General features: G+C 38.9%; 2 protein-coding genes across 5 annotated transcripts in view; both read right to left on the reverse strand.

The window, feature by feature from the left end:
- Positions 1-17134, reverse strand: part of ankrd6b (ankyrin repeat domain 6b) — a 45332-nt gene extending 28198 nt beyond the window's left edge. For 2 of the 3 annotated variants that reach the window (XM_079887541.1, XM_079887540.1), the window contains exons 1-2: positions 16999-17134; positions 8054-8321 (exon numbers count right to left, since the gene is read on the reverse strand). In XM_079887541.1, the coding sequence (XP_079743667.1) occupies positions 8054-8179 (126 nt within the window). In that variant the 5' untranslated portion in view covers positions 8180-8321; positions 16999-17134. Of the gene's footprint in view, positions 1-4353; positions 4375-8053; positions 8322-16998 lie in introns of all 3 variants that reach the window. The other variant, XM_079887539.1, reaches the window with a different exon arrangement.
- The window catches only part of LOC307168033 (snake venom 5'-nucleotidase-like), a 475297-nt gene that overhangs the window by 129115 nt on the left and 326805 nt on the right, over positions 1-19377 (reverse strand). The gene's annotated exons all lie outside the window — the stretch shown is intronic.

Below are 19377 nucleotides of genomic sequence, written 5' to 3' on the forward strand. Positions count from 1 at the left end.
GAGACTTTAACAGCTATCAGTCCATCTGAATGGAGGGCAAGCCAGTGAATGTGTGTGGGACTAACCGTGATGCAAAACAAACCTGCACAATTCCAGTCTCACAGTGAGTGAGTAAATAAAAGTGTGATGCACGAATTCACATTATCCAGCAGCAGGAGCACATGACAGCATCAGTCCTCTTTTCTACCGTTTCTGCACTGATTAATCTCCCAGAGGACTGCGGTCAGGAGACTGTCACGAAGAGAAAGTGACTTATGTAACACACACACAGTGTGTTCTGGCTGCTGTGTGTATAGAGTTAATGGACTTTTAGACATCATATGCAAACAAACACTGATGCAAATGTCCTCTCTCAGAAATCCGCATGGCTAAGCTGGTTTTTTATAATTGTATAGAAAGTAGATAATCAGATAATATGTTTTATTATTGTATGTTAGCACAGGCTGCCGGCGAGTTCTTAGGGGTTTACTGATCTTCTTATCTGTCCTGTAACTGTGTGAGATAAAGGTTGTAAAGTGTCTGACCTCAGTTACGGCACGAAGGCCTTCTGTGATACTGTCCTTACTCGTCCCTGTCCTTTTCAAACAAACGTCACGTATTAAAGAGGTCATTCTTATTATGTTGTTCATTTTCAAATCCCGATTAGTGTCTAAATACAATGGATAATACTAAACTCACCATTTATAAATATATACATTTCACTACTTTGGTTTGAGTGGATGTTCATTGTTGTCGTGTGACGCACTAACTTCATATATGAAAATCTATTAAGAATATTGCAGGTGTTTGTTCCTTTATGTAAAATGTTTCAAACCAAAGTTTCATCTTTTTCTATCATGTTTCTTTTAAAAAAAAACTTCCTTAATGACATCAATTCGCCAGGAAGTGATGTCATTTTTGTGGGAAAATAACAGCACAGTAATTATTAGCATTAAATCTAATTAATTCTGTTATGTTCTGTGCTTTGTTATTCTAAAAATGTATTGTTTGATCTGTATTTTGATCAAATTATAGAAAACTATTTGATAATATCAATATTTCAAAAGTAATAATTATAGTAAAAATTATTTTTATATTATTATTTTATATTTAAACTTAAAAATATATATACAGTGCTGGTCAGAATTATTTGCCTCCTTTGTAAATATGATCAAAGATGGCTGTAAAAAATAAATCTGCATTGTTTATCATTTTGATATTTTATTTTAAAAACTAGCAAAAATCTAAGCTTTCATTGAAGTAAATGAAGTGAAAATGGGAGGAAAATTACATTATGAAATAAATGTTTTTCTCAAAAAATGTTGGGAACAATTATTTGCCCCCTTTTATTAAAACGGCATTTATCTGAAATAGAAAGCTTTTGTAACATTATCACAACCGTTTTTTTTTTTTTTTTTTTTGGGGGAAGAAATTAAAGAAATTAATAATTTTATTCAGCAAGGATGCATTAAATTGATCAAAAGTGACAGTATAGACATTTATTATGTTACAAAAGCTTTCTATTTCAGATAAACGCTGTTCTTTTGAACTTTATATTCATCAAAGAATCCTGAAAAGAAATTGTACACAACTGCTTTCAACATTATTAATAATCAAATGTTTCTTGAGCATCAAATCATCATATTAGAGTGATTTCTGAAGGATCATGTGACACTGAAGACTGGAGTAATGATGCTGAACATTCAGATTTGATCTTTGATATTTTAAAATATATTCAAATAGAAGTTATTTTAAATTGTAAAAATATTTCACAATAATACTGTTTTTGCTGTATTTTGGATCAAATAAATGAAGCCTTGGTGAGCAGAAGAGACTTCTTTTAAAACATTTAAAAAATTTTACCGTTCTAATCATTTTGGCCACCACTGTATATATATATATATATATAAAAAAAAAAATAAAAAAAATTATATATATATAAAGTTAACATTGCTATGTGTTTGTGAACTAGTTTGAGGATGAGTAATTTTAACTCTTTATTTCTATCCAGTCAATCATCATGTTCATTGAATCGCTATTGTGCAAAAAAATGTTTTTATAATGCATAAAGTTTAAATGCCTAAGTTTGATCAGAGCATTTTTCTGAAATATCTGGTATATCCTTATAGATATTTCCTATAGAACAGGCTCCCGTAGGCTGGTTACATGGACATCTCTCTTTATAGCAGAGGACATTAAGTGTTGATTACAGGCTGGAATTCAAGTCAGATGCAGCAATGTTTGCAGACATGCAAAAAAAAAATAAAGAAAAAAGGATGGAAACTGATGTAAAACACCAGTGAAGAGGTTCAGTAGGGTTGTGAGCGGCTCCAAAGGCCTTGTGAACAACAGCATGAGATGAAGAAGTGGCATCAGACACATGAAGGGGAGACTGATGTAAGAGGACTGAAACGTGCTGGGGAAATAGTGGGTTCCCAAACTTTACTGTCAGCCGAATCCCTTCAAATGTCAAATATTTACTTGAAGTACCCCCCACCCCGCCCCCTGAGATTTGATTTTTTAAGTACGCTTTTTTTAAAGGCAATATTTTCAACAATTTAATGAGATATTCACAGTTATCTGATGTTGGTTAATGGTCACTTGACCAAACGTCTGTCCACAAAAGTGTGGGAAATTGTGTGAATGTGACTGTAAGTGAACCTAGTGCACATTAAGCTCCCAAATGCGTGTTAAAATCACAGCGTTTACTGTGACCCGAGCTGATCTGAAAACACTGTAAATGAACACAGTGTCACACTTCACTCTGAAACGCGCAGAGCAACAGACTGCTTTAAATCACAACCTTTGATTTGATGTCACTATTTCTGTTTTATTTCGTTTAATTGTGCATACCCATTTGTTATTTTAAAGGGCACCTATTATGCCCCTTTTCACAAGATGTAAAATAAGTCTCTGAGTGTGTCCCCAGAGTGTGTATGTGAAGTTTTAGCTCAAAATACCCAACAGATCTTTTACAGCATGTTTAAATTGTCACTTTTTGGGAAATGCGCCGTTTTAGTGTGTATCCCTTTAAATGCAAATGAGCTGCTGCTGCCGGCCCAGGAGGCGGAGCCTTACGAGCTCGTGCTCAGTCAGGACAATCTCATCTGATAATATCAAAACAGAAACTCTCAGTGGCGGTGTTCATTTCGACCCGGAGTCGGACAATAATGCCCACAGAGCCAGAGAATATATGCTGTATGGTGATGGAACAGGTATAGTTTAATTTATACGGTTATAAGGTATTTGTCATCTGCTTTTATCCACTATTAATACAAGCCTGCTCTAGCAGACGCAGACCCCGTCCGAATGATGACCAAAATATACTGATGAGTTCAGTGAAGTTTATTGTACATCACACAAAAGATGAAGCGTTAGTTTTACTCCAGAAAATCACTGTAAGAGCTGAATAAACACAGTATTAGAAGTGTGCATTAAAGTCTTATCCATAAACTCTCTCTCTCTCCCTTTCATTATCATGGAACATACACAGTGAAGTACACAAAACACTCGTTACAACTAACAGTAAACAAATATATACACACCTTTTCAGTGGGTGCTTAATAAACTGGTAAACCTTATATCCGTAAAACGACTCGATGAACTGTGATAAAGTGCGCGCTCTCACTTTCATTTCTGCCGTGATCAGTAACATTAGGCCTGTTGCTCCAGAGACTGTAAGCTTGATCACGAACAGTTGTACTGATCCATCCTCGAGTAACAACGGGAGTAAATGAAGACTGCTACATCCTCTTACATCCAACAACAAAACAACTCAGTCGTTTTTAAGGCATTCTGGTCTACAGCTGCTCCAGCGTCGAAACAATGGCAGACTGTGTCCAGCTCACTCAGGGCGGGTCTACGCTAAAACTGCAGTGTCAATCAACAGTCGTGGACGGGGCCTGTGTTTAGCTCACTCAGGGTGGGTCTACGCTAAAACTGCAGTGGCAATCAACAGTCGTGGACGGGGCCTGTGTTTAGCTCACTCAGGGTGGGTCTATGCTAAAACTGCAGTGTCAATCAACAGTCGTGGGAGGGGCCTGTGTCCAGCTCACTCAGGGCGGGTCTACGCTAAAACTGCAGTGTCAATCAACAGTCGTGGGAGGGGCCTGTGCAAAGTGATGTCAGATTGCCTGAATCTGAGAACGGCTTGTTTTATGGGGAATATAAAAAAAGCACTGGGTGGATTTTTATCATTATAGGGTGGTTGTGTACACACACTGCCAACACACATTTATGTTCAAACACCATGTAAAAGTGAATTTTGCATAATAGGTGCCCTTTAATATTACATTTGATTTAATTATTTATTAGCTTTTCATCAACTCACAAACCCCGTTTGGGAACCCTAGTCTAGTTGAATGTTAAAATCACCTCACAGGATGAGCGAAGCGCCTGGAAGAGACAGAGGAGTGTGTCCAGATCATCCAGGAAGTATGAGGGTAGGAACAAACAACAAGCAGTGATTAAAAGACAGCAGGTCTTCTGTGTCATACCTGTACCTGGGTGAGCGTCAGTAAGGGATAATGTACATCCAGCCAGTTGTTATCTCAGAATAAACCCAGACAGGGTGATCAGGATCAGGTCTTCCATCAGCCTGAAGGGGTTTATTCTGAGATAACAACCAGCTGGATGTACATTATCCCACTTATTACACGGCTACTTGACACATAAGTAAATAATTAGACATGAAATATTGAAATATTTTATTAGCTCTTTAAAAGCAAAGCTTCCGCGGAGAGAGCAGTTGCAGCGGCAAGTTCAAACTAGACGGACATTTTAGGGATACGGTATACAGTCATACCACTTATTACACAGCATTTCACCACAGAAATAATTATGAGGATAAGAGATATTGATTTGAGATTAAACTGTTTTAAAATCGTACCTGTTTGTTATCCTATAATCCAACAGTGTACAAAACAATAGTCACAAAATGGCAGCAGCTGCACTTGTATGAAACGAGAGAGAGAGTCCACGATACTGGATGACAATCAAATAACTGTACACAAAATATTAATTTACCTGAGTTTTAATATTTTATTAGCTCACCAAAAGCAAAACTTCCATGAAGAAAACTGTTTCTAGCAAGTGTAAAGCGCTGCTGACTTCAGTGACCCGGATGAGCCTGTGTTTCTGTTTTCAGAGGTTGTTATCTGGGAATAACACACCGCTGGATGGCGCGATCGACCAATCAGAATCAAGTATTCCACAGAGCCGTGTAATAAAACTGCTTATGGACTCGACTGCTCAAAACTACCTTTATATGCTGAGATATACAGCCTCGTGCAGCAGTAGTTTGAGTTATGTAATGATTTGGGGGAAGAGACCTGAGGAATGTGCTCAGACAGGGAACAGACTGAACAACAGGGGTTGTTCATGTTCACCTGCCCGAAAATACACTGACAGATTATAATGAGAGTTTTCTCAATCTCAGGATTAACAAGCTCCCATTTTCCAGTTACACAGACACAAAAACAAAACTGCAAATGCATGTAATGTTTAGTTGATACAACAAGAGTGGTTGAGAAACAGTTTGAGCGCTCGTGTGCGTTTAAAGAGCAGCTGTCGACAGAGATTACAGAGTCCACAGTTTAACCTGCAGTCACAGAAATAACAATACTTTATGCTGCATTAATGGCAATGAGACGTCCACAAGTCAACATGTGTTGCATTATCACTATGTCAGAAGTAACTCTTGTGTTCCTTTCCTTAAAGCCAGTGAATTAAGGATCAGGCTCTCAGATTTCCTCCTGTGTGAAATCTGTTCTGTTCAAACGCTCTCTGAGTGTAGGAAACAGTCCTTAACTGAAATATCTTCCCCTCCCACTTGCAATATCTCTTCTCTAATGATGTCAACCTGTCACTCACATGAGATCCACCAATAGCAAACCACCACCATCCAACCATCCAATCACTAGTGCCACAGTGCTCTCATATGTTGGTCAAGAGCCTTGAAAACTTAGCCTAGAAATCTAGACGCACCCTAGCGGCAGCAAATTTTATTTTGCAGCCAGTGTCGTCTAGCAACTCTCCGTTGGCTTTCGAGCAGGAAAAACCCAAACCAAACTCTAGTCAGGCCAATCACATCGTGTAGAGTCGGCGGGCAGGCTTAACATAATGACAGCAGAGTTGCAATGGTTCCCTGCTACTTGAAAACAAAGAAGAGCTGCTGGCGAACAGCGGTCTTTCCAATCGGCTTTGGCCGCGACTCTGGAAGACTTGGAGATAAGCTTTTCTTTGAGAAAAGAACAAAGAACGGCAATGAAGTCATTATTAAAAAAGGAAGATGAGTTCGGAGTTTTGCCGACCGGATACGGCAAAAGTTTAACCTATCAACTAGCTCCGCTGGTGGGAAACCGCTCTGGTTGGTTGTAGCGCTATCCTATTAAATGCAGAGGGAATCTGAAAGACAATCGTTTATCCCACCCTTCGGATTGAGCCGTGCTTGATGTGTGTCTGGCTTGCCAGGCTATTGAAAACTGGCACATGTCACTTTTTCTCTCTAGGGCTGTTTATTAACTGCAAAACCTGCTAAACTGCTCCACTGACTGACACAAAAACTGCATCATATGTTTATATATAAGGACATATGATTTATTTCAGTGCCATCACAGAACTTAAGAATCTGTATGCACTTTTCCAGGAATTTGTCACACAAAGTGTCTTATTACTAAATGTGTTAAGTGTAAGAATCTGGCATTGATGAAATAATGTAAACATTGCCCTTATCCAGGTAAAAATGCTAATTTCTGTGATGTGATTATGAGTCTATTGTTTGTACTGACTGAGACAAATCAGACAAACAAATATTTGTTATATTTAACAAATAATCTTTTAAACCCTTTACCCAACGAACAAACTGTGTGTAAGAGTTGTATGGGACGACCCCCGAATGGCAATTTGCACTGAGATGGAGGACCAGGCCTCTGCTTGCCTTGGCAAGCAACGAGAAATCATCTGATAAGACTGTTTTATTGCTCAAAAGAATGTGGAGGTTGGCCACATGCAAAAGCACAGGCCATAGGAAAGACACATGAAGCCCGTAAAACAGACTTTTCTTCATTAATTCATAGACAAACTATGAATGAACATGCATATTCCCATATTGCTGTTTTGTATATTGTCTCTTGTATTGTATTTTGTTTTAGGCATGTTTTGATTGAGCCACTAGATAATGTAACCTTATCGGTATCATGCTTCCTATCAAATTAATCCGTGTGTGATGCCCTACACATTGGTGTATATCACCTTATTATAGCATGCATTGTATGCTTGTTATATTAATCAGAGTTAAAGGGACAAAAACTGCCAGCTTACTCCAATCATGCAAATGAGTCAGCTTCCAAACCAAAGGAAATATTTTCGCTTGACAATCGTACCTTTCTCATTGGTCAAGCCAAACTCGAGAGGCGTGATCTCTGTGGACGTTAAAGAGCTCCCTCTCTTCTGTGTAGGACCTCGCTTGGTCCTGAGGCCAGCACAGCGGCGCCGACAGGCCTCAACACATCAAGCCATGTGCAACCTCCCCGTCAGGAGAGAAGACTCTCTCAACAGCCAGAGTCAGACTAACATCACCGAAGTTACAACATCTTTCACTCAACCCGGAAGAATTGCAACTTCGACACCATAAACTATTAAAAGCCATTGAGACTTTCATCTGAGACTGCAACGCCTGAGCCATTGCAAGGAACAAGAGCAGTTTCTTTGCTCACGAGCGACCTTCTGATGCCTAATATCACGAATGGGACTTCACAGGTGCGCATCTGTCTAGGGTGTATCCCTTCCTTCGGCTCACGACGCTGGGATAGGCTCCAGCATTCCCACGACCCTACGTAGGACAAGCGATGGACGAATGGACTTCACAGGCACGTGTATGAGGCCGCCATTGACCACAAGTGTGCCATTTACGACAGGACCAAGGTCTTCAGATGCAATATTCTTATGTAGATTAACACCAAGACCTGTATAGAAGTGCATTATGCTCATACTATGTACACAGATGTTTATAATGACGATAAAATGACTTCTGAACCTCACTATATAACTAAGATTACTAAAGCATAACACTGACCTTGGTAATGGCTACCTTGGCCCCTTTGTTGATGAGCTGAACCACATGCTCAGCTTGGCCCTTGTGCGAGGCTATGAGGAGACGCTCAGAGAGAGCTCGCACAGATGATGCATCCTGCTGGGTCATGAATTAGGGAAAGACTCGGGGATGGGGGAGGTTTGGGGATCAGGAACAGGAACGAGTCCCTCTGCCGTGGGATGAGAGGAGAGAGGAACCATAGATGTCCAGCTCCTGGAGGGATCTAACCCTCATGTCCTCTGGAGAAAGCCTGTAGGGAAACAGGAAACGGCACAACTGTCACAAAAGCAGAAATATTTTTCCAGAGTAAGAGCGGATGTGACCACAGGCAATGTGAAACAGAAGAAGAGGAAGGTGTGTGGGGCTGTCAGCCCTATATCAACAGACATGTCAGTAATGCTTGTACAAAAGGTCTAATTTGTTAACATTAGGTATTAATGTATTAATTAACATGAACTAACGGAGTAATTTATTTGTACAACATTTATTAATCTATAAAATCTATAAAAATGCAGTTGTTCATTCTTTCTTCATGTGCATTAACTAATGCTAACAAATGCAACTTTTGATTTTAAAAATTAGTTAATGTTGAAATTAACATTAAGATAAATACTATAGAAATATTGTTAATTCATGTTAACTACTATAATTTGCAACACAGAATATAATCGCCACACATGAGTACTGCATGTATGCACTATGCAGATAAAGTTGGACATACATTTTGCAGCTAAATAATAATAATAAAAAAACATATGTGTTTCTGAATTAATATCTTCAGAAGGATCTGCAGAATGGCAGCACAAGCTTTGACAGACTCGTTTCACGCTGACACTGATTACACCTGGTTTTGGCAAAGACTTGAGAAATGTCATTTGATCCTGTTGTGTTTGACTCACGGGCACATGCTTCGTTTCCCGTGTGCATGAGTTTTCTTGACACTTTCCCTTGATTCACACAGGGTAACACCCCAAGGTCAGCAAATGACAACAGTTAAACAGCTTCAACTTAACATATATGGTTTAACTGATAGAATTGTGTGCAAATAAAATAAAAATAAAAATAAATACAGATTAAGGAACTTATTCCTTAAAATTAACTAAATAACATGCAATGCATTTCACACCAAAGCACAGCACCTGGGGGATAACGAGTCGATTAATGTTCTATATAATGTTTATGCGGTAAAAGATGCAACATTTAATGCAACATTAACATTAATTCCTTAAATTCGGCATCAACAGCAGTAACTGATTCCACATGATACAAACCTGATTAAATAAGTGCTTTAGCTACAGTCTAAACTCCAGTGCTTCAAGTCAAAAACTTCAAAGTCAGTAGAGAGATTTATTACATGTATTGATGACCACTGAGAGGGCCACAGATGCACTATGGTAATAATTCATTCAGAGAGCTGACATGAGCAAGTGTAGACAGATCCTCAGATATCCGTGTTTTTGACGGGTTCCCAGGACGAGGACCTTTCATGTTATATAGGAGGACTTCTCATGTTATATACAGTCCCAGACAATGGCAAACCCTAAACAATGGCCTGTTCACAACCTGAAACATTACTCATAGATAGACCTGATACATGGCTCATAAATACAGCTGAATCATGCTTTCCCCAAAAGGAAAAGGGATAAACATTCTCAACTTTTTAGGAGATTGTTAGACAAAAATTTTATTTGAAAAGCTTAATGCCCAAACAACAGAAAAGCACATTGGGGCATTGTGAAATGAGCCGTTTGTTTAACTGCCAAAAAATTCCAAAATAATACATTCAGCTTGTTACTGGCCAAGACAACACCATAAAATGATGTATACTTTTCTGAACTTTTATCAAAACACACACACACATACTTATTGGGTTTCCATGTTTTATGTGGACTTTCCATAGACATCATGATTTTTATACATCACAATAGAGTAATGTATACTCTCTATAGATGTAATGGTTTTTATACTGTACAAACTATACATTCTCTCCCCCTACACTAACCCTACCGCTAAACCTAACCATCACACACACACTAACCCGACCCCTAAAACTACCCATCACACACACACACACACTAACCCGACCCCTAAAACTACCCATCACACACACACACACTAACCCGACCCCTAAAACTACCCATCACACACACACACACTAACCCGACCCCTAAAACTACCCATCACACACACACACACTAACCCGACCCCTAAAACTACCCATCACACACACACTAACCCGACCCCTAAAACTACCCATCACACACACACACACTAACCCGACCCCTAAAACTACCCATCACACACACACTAACCCGACCCCTAAAACTACCCATCACACACACACACTAACCCGACCCCTAAAACTACCCATCACACACACACTAACCAGACCCCTAAAACTACCCATCACACACACACACACACACTAACCCGACCCCTAAAACTACCCATCACACACACACTAACCCGACCCCTAAAACTACCCATCACACACACACTAACCAGACCCCTAAAACTACCCATCACACACACACACACACACGCACTAACCCGACCCCTAAAACTACCCATCACACACACACTAACCCGACCCCTAAAACTACCCATCACACACACACACTAACCCGACCCCTAAAACTACCCATCACACACACACACTAACCCGACCCCTAAAACTACCCATCACACACACACACTAACCCGACCCCTAAAACTACCCATCACACACACACACTAACCTAAAAAAGAATATTTCAGATAAGTTTTCTGAGGCTAGTTGCATTAACTTCATTAACACTCATGTTGTGTTCGGGTCATTTTGATCCGGAGTGGATTTTCTTTTCCCTGAAAATGCTAGTTAACATTATCACATTGGATTAAAACTTACTGAGTAAGTAAGTTTTAATCCAGCTTTGACCGGCCTGTTCCCGGTCAAGAATGACCAGCCTGCCAAAAAGTGCTTATAAATCTCTCATTACTCTATATTATCACCAAATATAGGATTCAATCTTTTTGTCAACTTGTTTTCTTTCAGTTAGGACAGGTGTGTATTTATTTTTGAAACTGGCTGATTTTAAGCCTTATATTAATCTGAGCTTATATTAGTCAAAAATGACTATCCATTGAATATGAATGGGGGAGATCGAAAATAAGAGAAACATTTAGTGTTCATCATGTTCACATGTGTGCTTGCAAAGATAAGGGGATCAGACCTGTGCATGTGTGGACAGACACACACACACATGCACAGACACACACACACATTCATGTACATAAACAACCTATTACAGGCTTTCTTTTTCACAGAGGCCAACAGATCAACGAGGCCTACGATCAATCAGTTCCAAAAATAAATATAAAACCAGTCCTACTTGGAAGAAAACAAGTTGATAAAAAGATTGAATCCAATATTTGGTGATAATATACCATAACGGTAGCCTGGAAACCCAGACCCAAATCTGAAAGATTAATGGTCTGGCAGTGAGTAAAGAAACTCGGCCAGCTCGAGGGGCGGCACCAAGCATGCATTTGAAAATCTCACTGCACGCAATTGGATAACACTACGACCAATCACAACAAGCCTTATACACTTAGCTACCAGCGGAGCTAACTGGTAGATTAGACTCTTACCGTATCCGGTCGGCAAAACAGCAAAAACGTCCTACTTGTGTCTAGATGCAGTCTCAAGTCTTGATGGTTCTGTGAGTCGATAGTGTTGGAGTTGCAATCAATTTCTTCCGTGTTGAATGAAGAAATTATGATGAACTTACGATGTTAGCCTTATGATCTAGGAAATTAACACCGGAGGAAAGGTCAGGCGGACTGGATGTCGAACACACGAACAGCAACCAGGGGAAGAAGCAAGAAGAAGAAGAACACTGAGAGGGAGGTCCCTCCGACAGTGCCCTTTCTCTTCTCGTGAGCCAGTGGTGCCTTAAGCTTTCAGAGGGAATGTTTTACCATCCTTTGTCTTGAGCATGTAACTGGATTTCGATGAATGAATGGAGAAGAGTCCTTTTTTACGGCCACTAAGGAGTCGTTCCTCTGGCCTGAGGTCTCCTTCCCCCTCCTGGAATGTGTCTGAGGTCCTCCCGCGTATCTGGACTGCAGTGTCGGCTGATACTGATCAGTGGGAGAGCATCTCAGGGCTCGCTTGGGCCAACCGGGACCTTTGCTTGTTACGGTCCTCAGGCGTATTCAGGCTTATTCATTAAATATGATGAATAATTGTGTGTCTGATCGGTCCAGACGCTACATGTGTGACTTTGTGCCATTTTGTTCAAAACTAAACAAACTTCTGTGATAAACAGTGTGCAATTTTTGTCCTTATTTTGTTGTATATTGACAAATTTATCCACAAATAATGCTTTTTTCACTCAAAAGATGCGCAGTTAAATGAGGCCTACGATTAATCAGCTCCAAAAATGAATACAAAACCGGTGCAAATTGAAAGAAAACAAGCTGACAAAAAGATTGAATCCAATATTTGGTGATAATATGGCATTACGAGCGAACTTCAAGCAATATTTAAAAGGCCGGGAACACAGAAGGTGCTTTTAACGCAGCACAAGGGTTAAGACTTTTAAATTAACTTGTGCAAACTGACGTGTTTTAAGTTTTTAGTTTGACCAACTAGCAGTTAGATAAAAGGTAATCAGTCTTACTTTTTCCAAGTCAAATTAGACTTTAAAAAGTCAGGACCAGTCTTGAAGAAAAAAATTAGATGACTAACTTTTAAGACAAGTCTAAGCAATTTATGCAACTAGCCTGAATTTGGTCGTTTGACTTCTTTGGAGGAATGAGGCTCTAGTCTGAGTATGTGTTGATGAGGATTCAGGGTTCATTTTCACACTAGCACTTCTGAAGCGCATCGAGGTTCATTTGGATGGATTCGATGGATCCGGAATGCATCATCCCACCCTCATCCGGAATGAGGAATCCCTGACAACTTCCAAAAGACAGCTGAAAACCCATCTCTTCCGAGAGCACTTAACCTCATAAAAAATAAAAATAAATAAAAAAATGTCCTTTTTCCTTTAAATCCTCGCTTATTGGGGTTATGCTACTCTGAACAATGCCTGAACTTTCTTATTTTGAGCATTTCTTGCGTTGTTTCTTGCCTCTTCACGATGACTCGCTTAATTTAGTCCTAATTTGTAAGTCGCTTCGGACAAAAGCGTCTGCTAAATGACTAAATGTAAATGTAAATGTTTTATGAACTCTTTAAACGGTGCGGGGAACGGTTCATGCGATCTCCAGGATGGTTCGCAGCTGAAATGTGTGTTCCAAACACAAAGAACACTTTCAGTAACAAAACTATTTACTAAACGTGACAACAGACTCAAGAGCACATAAACCAGTCAGTATACTGGATGGGCAACGGGGTTCCCGAATCCTGAGAGTTGTGATTGAAGTTTGAATGGAAAAGTCTGTTTATATACCCAACAATTTTTTTTTATAATTGGAGTGAAGCTTATTTCCCTAAAGCAATCATGTGAGGAAGTATTTAAAACAAGTGTGTTACAACTAGCCCCGCTCGCCCCGCGTGCAAAGATCTCTTCAGCATCTGTGCTCAGATTGTCCATTAAAGGGATAGTTCACTTTGAAATTAAATTTTGGTATGTTTTAGCTTACCTGAAGGGCATCCAAGATGTAGGTGTCTTTGTTTCCGCAGCAGTTTCAATTTTGATATTTTTAGGTCAAACCGTTCTTGTCTGTCAGTCATATCATGCAGGTCTGTGGTCACTGTCTCAAAGAGCATGCACAGAGTCCAAATTAAACAATTCCCCATCGTAAGTACACATTGATGGCCTAAGACACGAAACGAGCGGTTTGTGTGAGAAAACGGACAGTATTTATATCGTTTTTACCTCTTATACACAGCCACGTCCAAGTGATCTGAGGGCGCGGGCGCTTCCTGGTGTGTGACGTGTACGCAGACTGGTGCATAGATATATACAATAGATCCCGCCTTGGCTACGGCAGTTCATTGGAACGAGGCGACATCTAGTGTATATATCTATGCACCAGTCTGCACACACGTCACACACCAGGAAGCGCCCGCGCCCTCAGATCACTTGGACGTGGCTGTGTATAAGAGGTAAAAACGATATAAATACTGTCCGTTTTCTCACACAAACCGCTCGTTTCGTGTCTTAGGCCATCAATGTGTACTTACGATGGGGAATTGTTTAATTTGGACGATGGGGAATTGTTTTAATTTGGACTCTGTGCATGCTCTTTGAGACAGTGACCACAGACCTGCATTATCTGACTGAGAGACAAGAACGGTTTGACCTAAAAATATCAAAATTGAAACTACTGCGGAAAAAAAGACACCTACATCTTGGATGCCCTTGAGGTAAGCTAAAACATACCAAAATTTAATTTCAAAGTGAACTATCCCTTTAACAATCGCAAAGCCCTCCGTCATCTTCACTCATCACCAACAAGTCAATACTGCTAATCAGATTCCTCTTCAGAAACATCACACACATGCGTCTGAACACCAGTAAATCTTGTTATGGCCTGTGAGAGAGAAACACGAGTATGATGTAGAGAAGGGTTCAGAGCGTAAAAGTGCACTTATCAAATTTAATCTTCATGACCATCATTCTCTGCAAGCCATGAAAACCATTTAACTCTGAAGAATGCCATATTATCATATTAAAAATACTGTTTCAAACCCTCAATTATTCTGTCTTTATATATGTGGGGACTGCTATTCTAGACAGCTTTTCCTAAGAGGTCTTGATTATTTCCCTGTTTGAAACCTTATCCCTGTGATGGTTAGTCATAATGCTTTCTCCTCGTGGCGACGCACAGCAAGAGTTTCGTTTTTCAGCTCTATTCAGAGGACTGGAGGAGGAACCCAGATGTTCCTGCCAGGAAATCTCTGGAGTTTGTGTCGCTCAGAGGCATAGAGTAGATTATTAAATTATACTAAGTTTTACCCAAAAAAGGGGTGAATCTCACGAAACCTGTCAACATGTTCATCTCAGATTTCATTTTCAAAATAAAACTATTTTTTAAGACCATTATAATTTTCTGACTTTTTTCATGCCAGTTAAGCTCAGTTCCATCCATATAATTTAAAGTTATGCAAAATATGATTTACTTTTTTATTCTATCTGTCCATCCAGCCATCAATCATTCTTTGGGTGAAATATGACCACGGCATGATTCTGTGAGAATCAACTAGCTTATATTAATGAATATTATATTTGTGGTTGGTGTTATTTTCATCCATTAAAGGCATTAAGACCGCCTAAACAACATGATATGCTGAAATATGGAAATAATATAATATAATATCCTCTTAAAAAGAAAATCACTTTTGAAACTCAAGCAAAATGATTTGAAGATCTGTGTCTCTATAAACAACATGAAACTTAATGAAATATTGAATGACTTAATGAAATATTTTACAGCAAATAATAATAATGACGATGAGGGTAATTTATGAGTTTTACAAAGTATTACCTATGAAACACTTGATGGGTTTCAAATGGGTTATAAGATATGTACTTTAGAAGACCAATACCAGAAACGATCTAGACATAGAGAGTCTGAATGATATCACCACACCCTTTATCTGAGCCACAAACCCCTCCATCACACAAAGGGTTTAAGACAAACAATATCAGGGGGAAATGATAATGATAAAAATGTAGGCTATTTATGAAAGCAGTGTAGGGTATTTCAAACCATTTCAGTCACTAAATGCCTCAACTCTTAATACTGATCAGCAGAAGGTTGAACTGTGGGAAACTGAGCTCAGCTGTTCATCAGGAATACATTCATGCAGACATAACTGAATAAAGGTGTGGATGACCAGTTTACTTTAAAAGAGTTTACTTAAAATAATGTGTTTCTGACCTTAGCCAGAAACATTTGCTGAAAACTCTTACATGATAACCACAAGTGTTTTCTTTGTGTGAAGAACATTTTAAAACTCTAAAGAATCTTTTTCCACTATAAAGAACCTTTTGTGGAATGAAAAGGTTCCATGGAACCATCAATGCCAATAAAGAACCTTCCTTTTAAAGACTGCAATCATCGTTCTTAATGTAACATCATAATAAATTAAATTTATAAATAAACTTGGTGGCTGATACCGTACCAAGCAGTAAAATATTTTAATATAGTTCATTATAGTATATTATGATATTATTTTGGTACAGCAAGTGCTGTATTTTTAGCAGTGGCTCCATGGTGTTGGTTACCATGGTAAATGGTAAATGGGGAAGGGAATGTCATGGTTGTATCATGAAGGATACAACCAGATTTTTGTGTAGTTTGTGCTCAAAAAGAAAAGGCTTCATCATAAATAGTTAATAATGTTTTTTAAATGCCAAAGTTTGTCCTGGATTAGCTGCATTCATCATTAACGTCATTTAAAAACAACAGAGGTCATAGTTGTGGGTGTAACTACTTAACTATATTTTGGGGGCATATTTGTATCCAAAAGTGAGCAAAATCTGAAAATAAAAATAAAAAAATAAAAAACTTTCGTTCGTCATCATTTGTTTAAAAAAAAGTAAGTGAATAATGTTTTTCTTTTTTTCTTTTCTTCAAATTAAAAATCCACGACGTGTTCTGTCAGGATTAGGGCATGGGTGAGGTGAGGTTATAATATTAATATCAGTATAAAAGCAAGTGTGTGTGTATGTGTGTGTGTGTGTGTGTGTGTGTGTTAGTGCTCTGTCCAGCACATTCTTGTGAAGGATTGTCCCAGCAACCACAGCACGTCAGCCTGATTGTTATTCACTAGAGATATCCTCCTAACAAACAACTCTCGTAACATCTCCTAACATCCCGAACTTATTACTGTGTGGAAACCGCGGGTTAAAACAGCAGTGAACACAGATATACACAAAAAACGAAGCAAACGCAGCAAAACTATGTTAATATTCATTCAAACCTACCTCACACACAGAGGATAGTCACTTGAACTCTTCTTAGTACAGTGTTATACCGATTTCTCACGAAACGCGTATAATCCCGCAAATTGGCGCGTGGGAAAAGTGGAGCGCTTGATAAACATGATCCAAACTGCGCAATGAAGTGAGGAGGAGGAGGAGGAGGAGGAGGAGGAGGAGGAGGAGAGGGAGAGGGAGTAGTACTAGTATGCATGTGCCATCCAGCGGTGAAGAGACAGACTTCACCTCACCTCAAAATACTATGGCGAAGGATTATTATATGATTATTAATCAGACGACACGGGCGGTGGGTGGTAACTGATGGAGCGTCCAATCACATAACTTTATTAATATTAATGAATCAATCTCTCGCCTTTAAAAGGATTTCTAATTTTGTGACCCAACAACCAATAAACCTGGGTTTAACGGAGTACTTCCCTAACTCATGTTCTGTATCCTCAAATGTGACATGAAAATGATCAACATTGTTTTAAAGGAGAAGTTCACTTTTAAAATGAAAATTCTGTCATCATATACTCACCCTCATGTTGTTTCAAACCTGTATGAATTTCTCTCTTCTGCTGAACAGAAAGGAAGATATTTAGAAGATTATCAGTAACCAGACAGTTTTTGGGTCCCATTGACTTCCATAGTATTTTTTTTCCTACTATGGAAGTCATTGGGACCCAAAAACTGTCTGGTTACTGATAATCTTCTAGGGGTGAGTAGCCTATATGATGACAGAATTTTCATTTTAAAAGTGAACTTCTCCTTTAAGAGCAAATCTGCACTTCTACGGTCTGCTCTATGGTCTTGGCAAGAGTGATTTTTATGCTCATTTAAGCCATAAAAAAAGAAGAATGTGTTAATTTATTCAGTAAGTTACATTATGCCAGTAGTAATGTTATGCTCTTCTTCGTGCCAATATCTCTGGATTCCAACTCAGTACTCTTTTATGTTTTTCCATATTTATATGTTAGGTTGACTATTATTACAATTCATAACAATAAAAAGCATTTAGCCCCATGCGCTTGATCTGCAATTAAAACCTCAAGAATCAGCGTGTGAATCTCAATAATGGTGACATGCTTCATGCTGCAATGCATTCTGGGAGCCACTGATGAGTTTAGTATGATGCACCCAGAATGCATTGCGGCATGAAGCATGTCACCGTTAGTGAGATTCACACGCTGATTCATAAGGTTTGTGTTTGTCTCGATGAAGGGGTTCTTCAGGGTCTTTTTGACCCACAAATGACTTTTGCTGAATTAAAAAAAAAATGTTCTCTTAAAAGAGCTATCAGATTTAAGATAAAAAAAAGAAACAAAGCTTCATTGGCTGATGCTGAAGAAACACAGTATCGTGAGTCACCTGGGAAGGAAGGCGAAATAGACAGAGCAACACCCCGAGTGTCGTATGTTAGCGACAGTATGCATGCTTCTCCCTCCAACGGCTTTGGAGTCGGTAAATCTAGCATTGCATTGAACCTGCACCTCGTCCTCCATACTCACTGAGTGCAAGTGTTTGTTGAAAAATAGAGGAATATATCCTTCAATGAAAAGTTTAAATCACATTTGATAAAATGAGAAAGATAACAACCCAAGCTCTCCCAAAGAGGTAACCACTGATCTACAGGGTGGGCCATTTATATAATGTATACACCGTAACAACATGGGAATGGTTGGTGATATTAAGTCCTGTTTGTGGCACATTAGTATATGTGAGGGGGCAAACTCCTCAAGATGGGTGGTGACCATGGTGGCCATTTAGAAGTCAGCCATCTTGGATACAATATCACCAACCATTCCCATGTTATTATGGTGTATCCATATAAATGGCCCACCCTGTATATAGAATAATTGGTCATGACTTTGGCAGGCAATTATTACAGAATAAAACAGTAAAACAACATGGAAGTCCCCACAGTGGGACTCAAGGAGACATAGAACATGAATCTGGTGGAGTTTGCAGAAAACAATTTGATTTTAAATTTTTATGATTTTATAAAATATGTCTATATGTCAAGGTAAACTGTATTGGACTTTGGCAGGCAATTATTACAGTATAAAACAGTAAAACAACATGAAATTCCCCACAGTGGGACTCAAGGAGACATAGAACATGAATCTGGTGGAGTTTGCAGAAAACAATTTGATTTTATTTATTTAATTATATAATTTTTTTTTTTTAAAAGTCTACGGACACCAAGCACCTACACCTTTCTACCACGCAACCTTGTGTAGACACGCAATATATTTTTAGCGTAGATGGCGTGACCGCAGTGGCTGACTGAGGGTGTTTTATATGTTAACTTTAAGCTTAACAAAATACTCCAGCACACTGAAATCCCATACAACTGTTTTGGTATTCAAGTTTACAAATGCT

The sequence above is a fragment of the Squalius cephalus genome (genome assembly GCF_949319135.1).
Source record: "Squalius cephalus genome assembly, chromosome: 12".
NCBI classification, from domain to species: Eukaryota; Metazoa; Chordata; class Actinopteri; order Cypriniformes; family Leuciscidae; genus Squalius; species Squalius cephalus.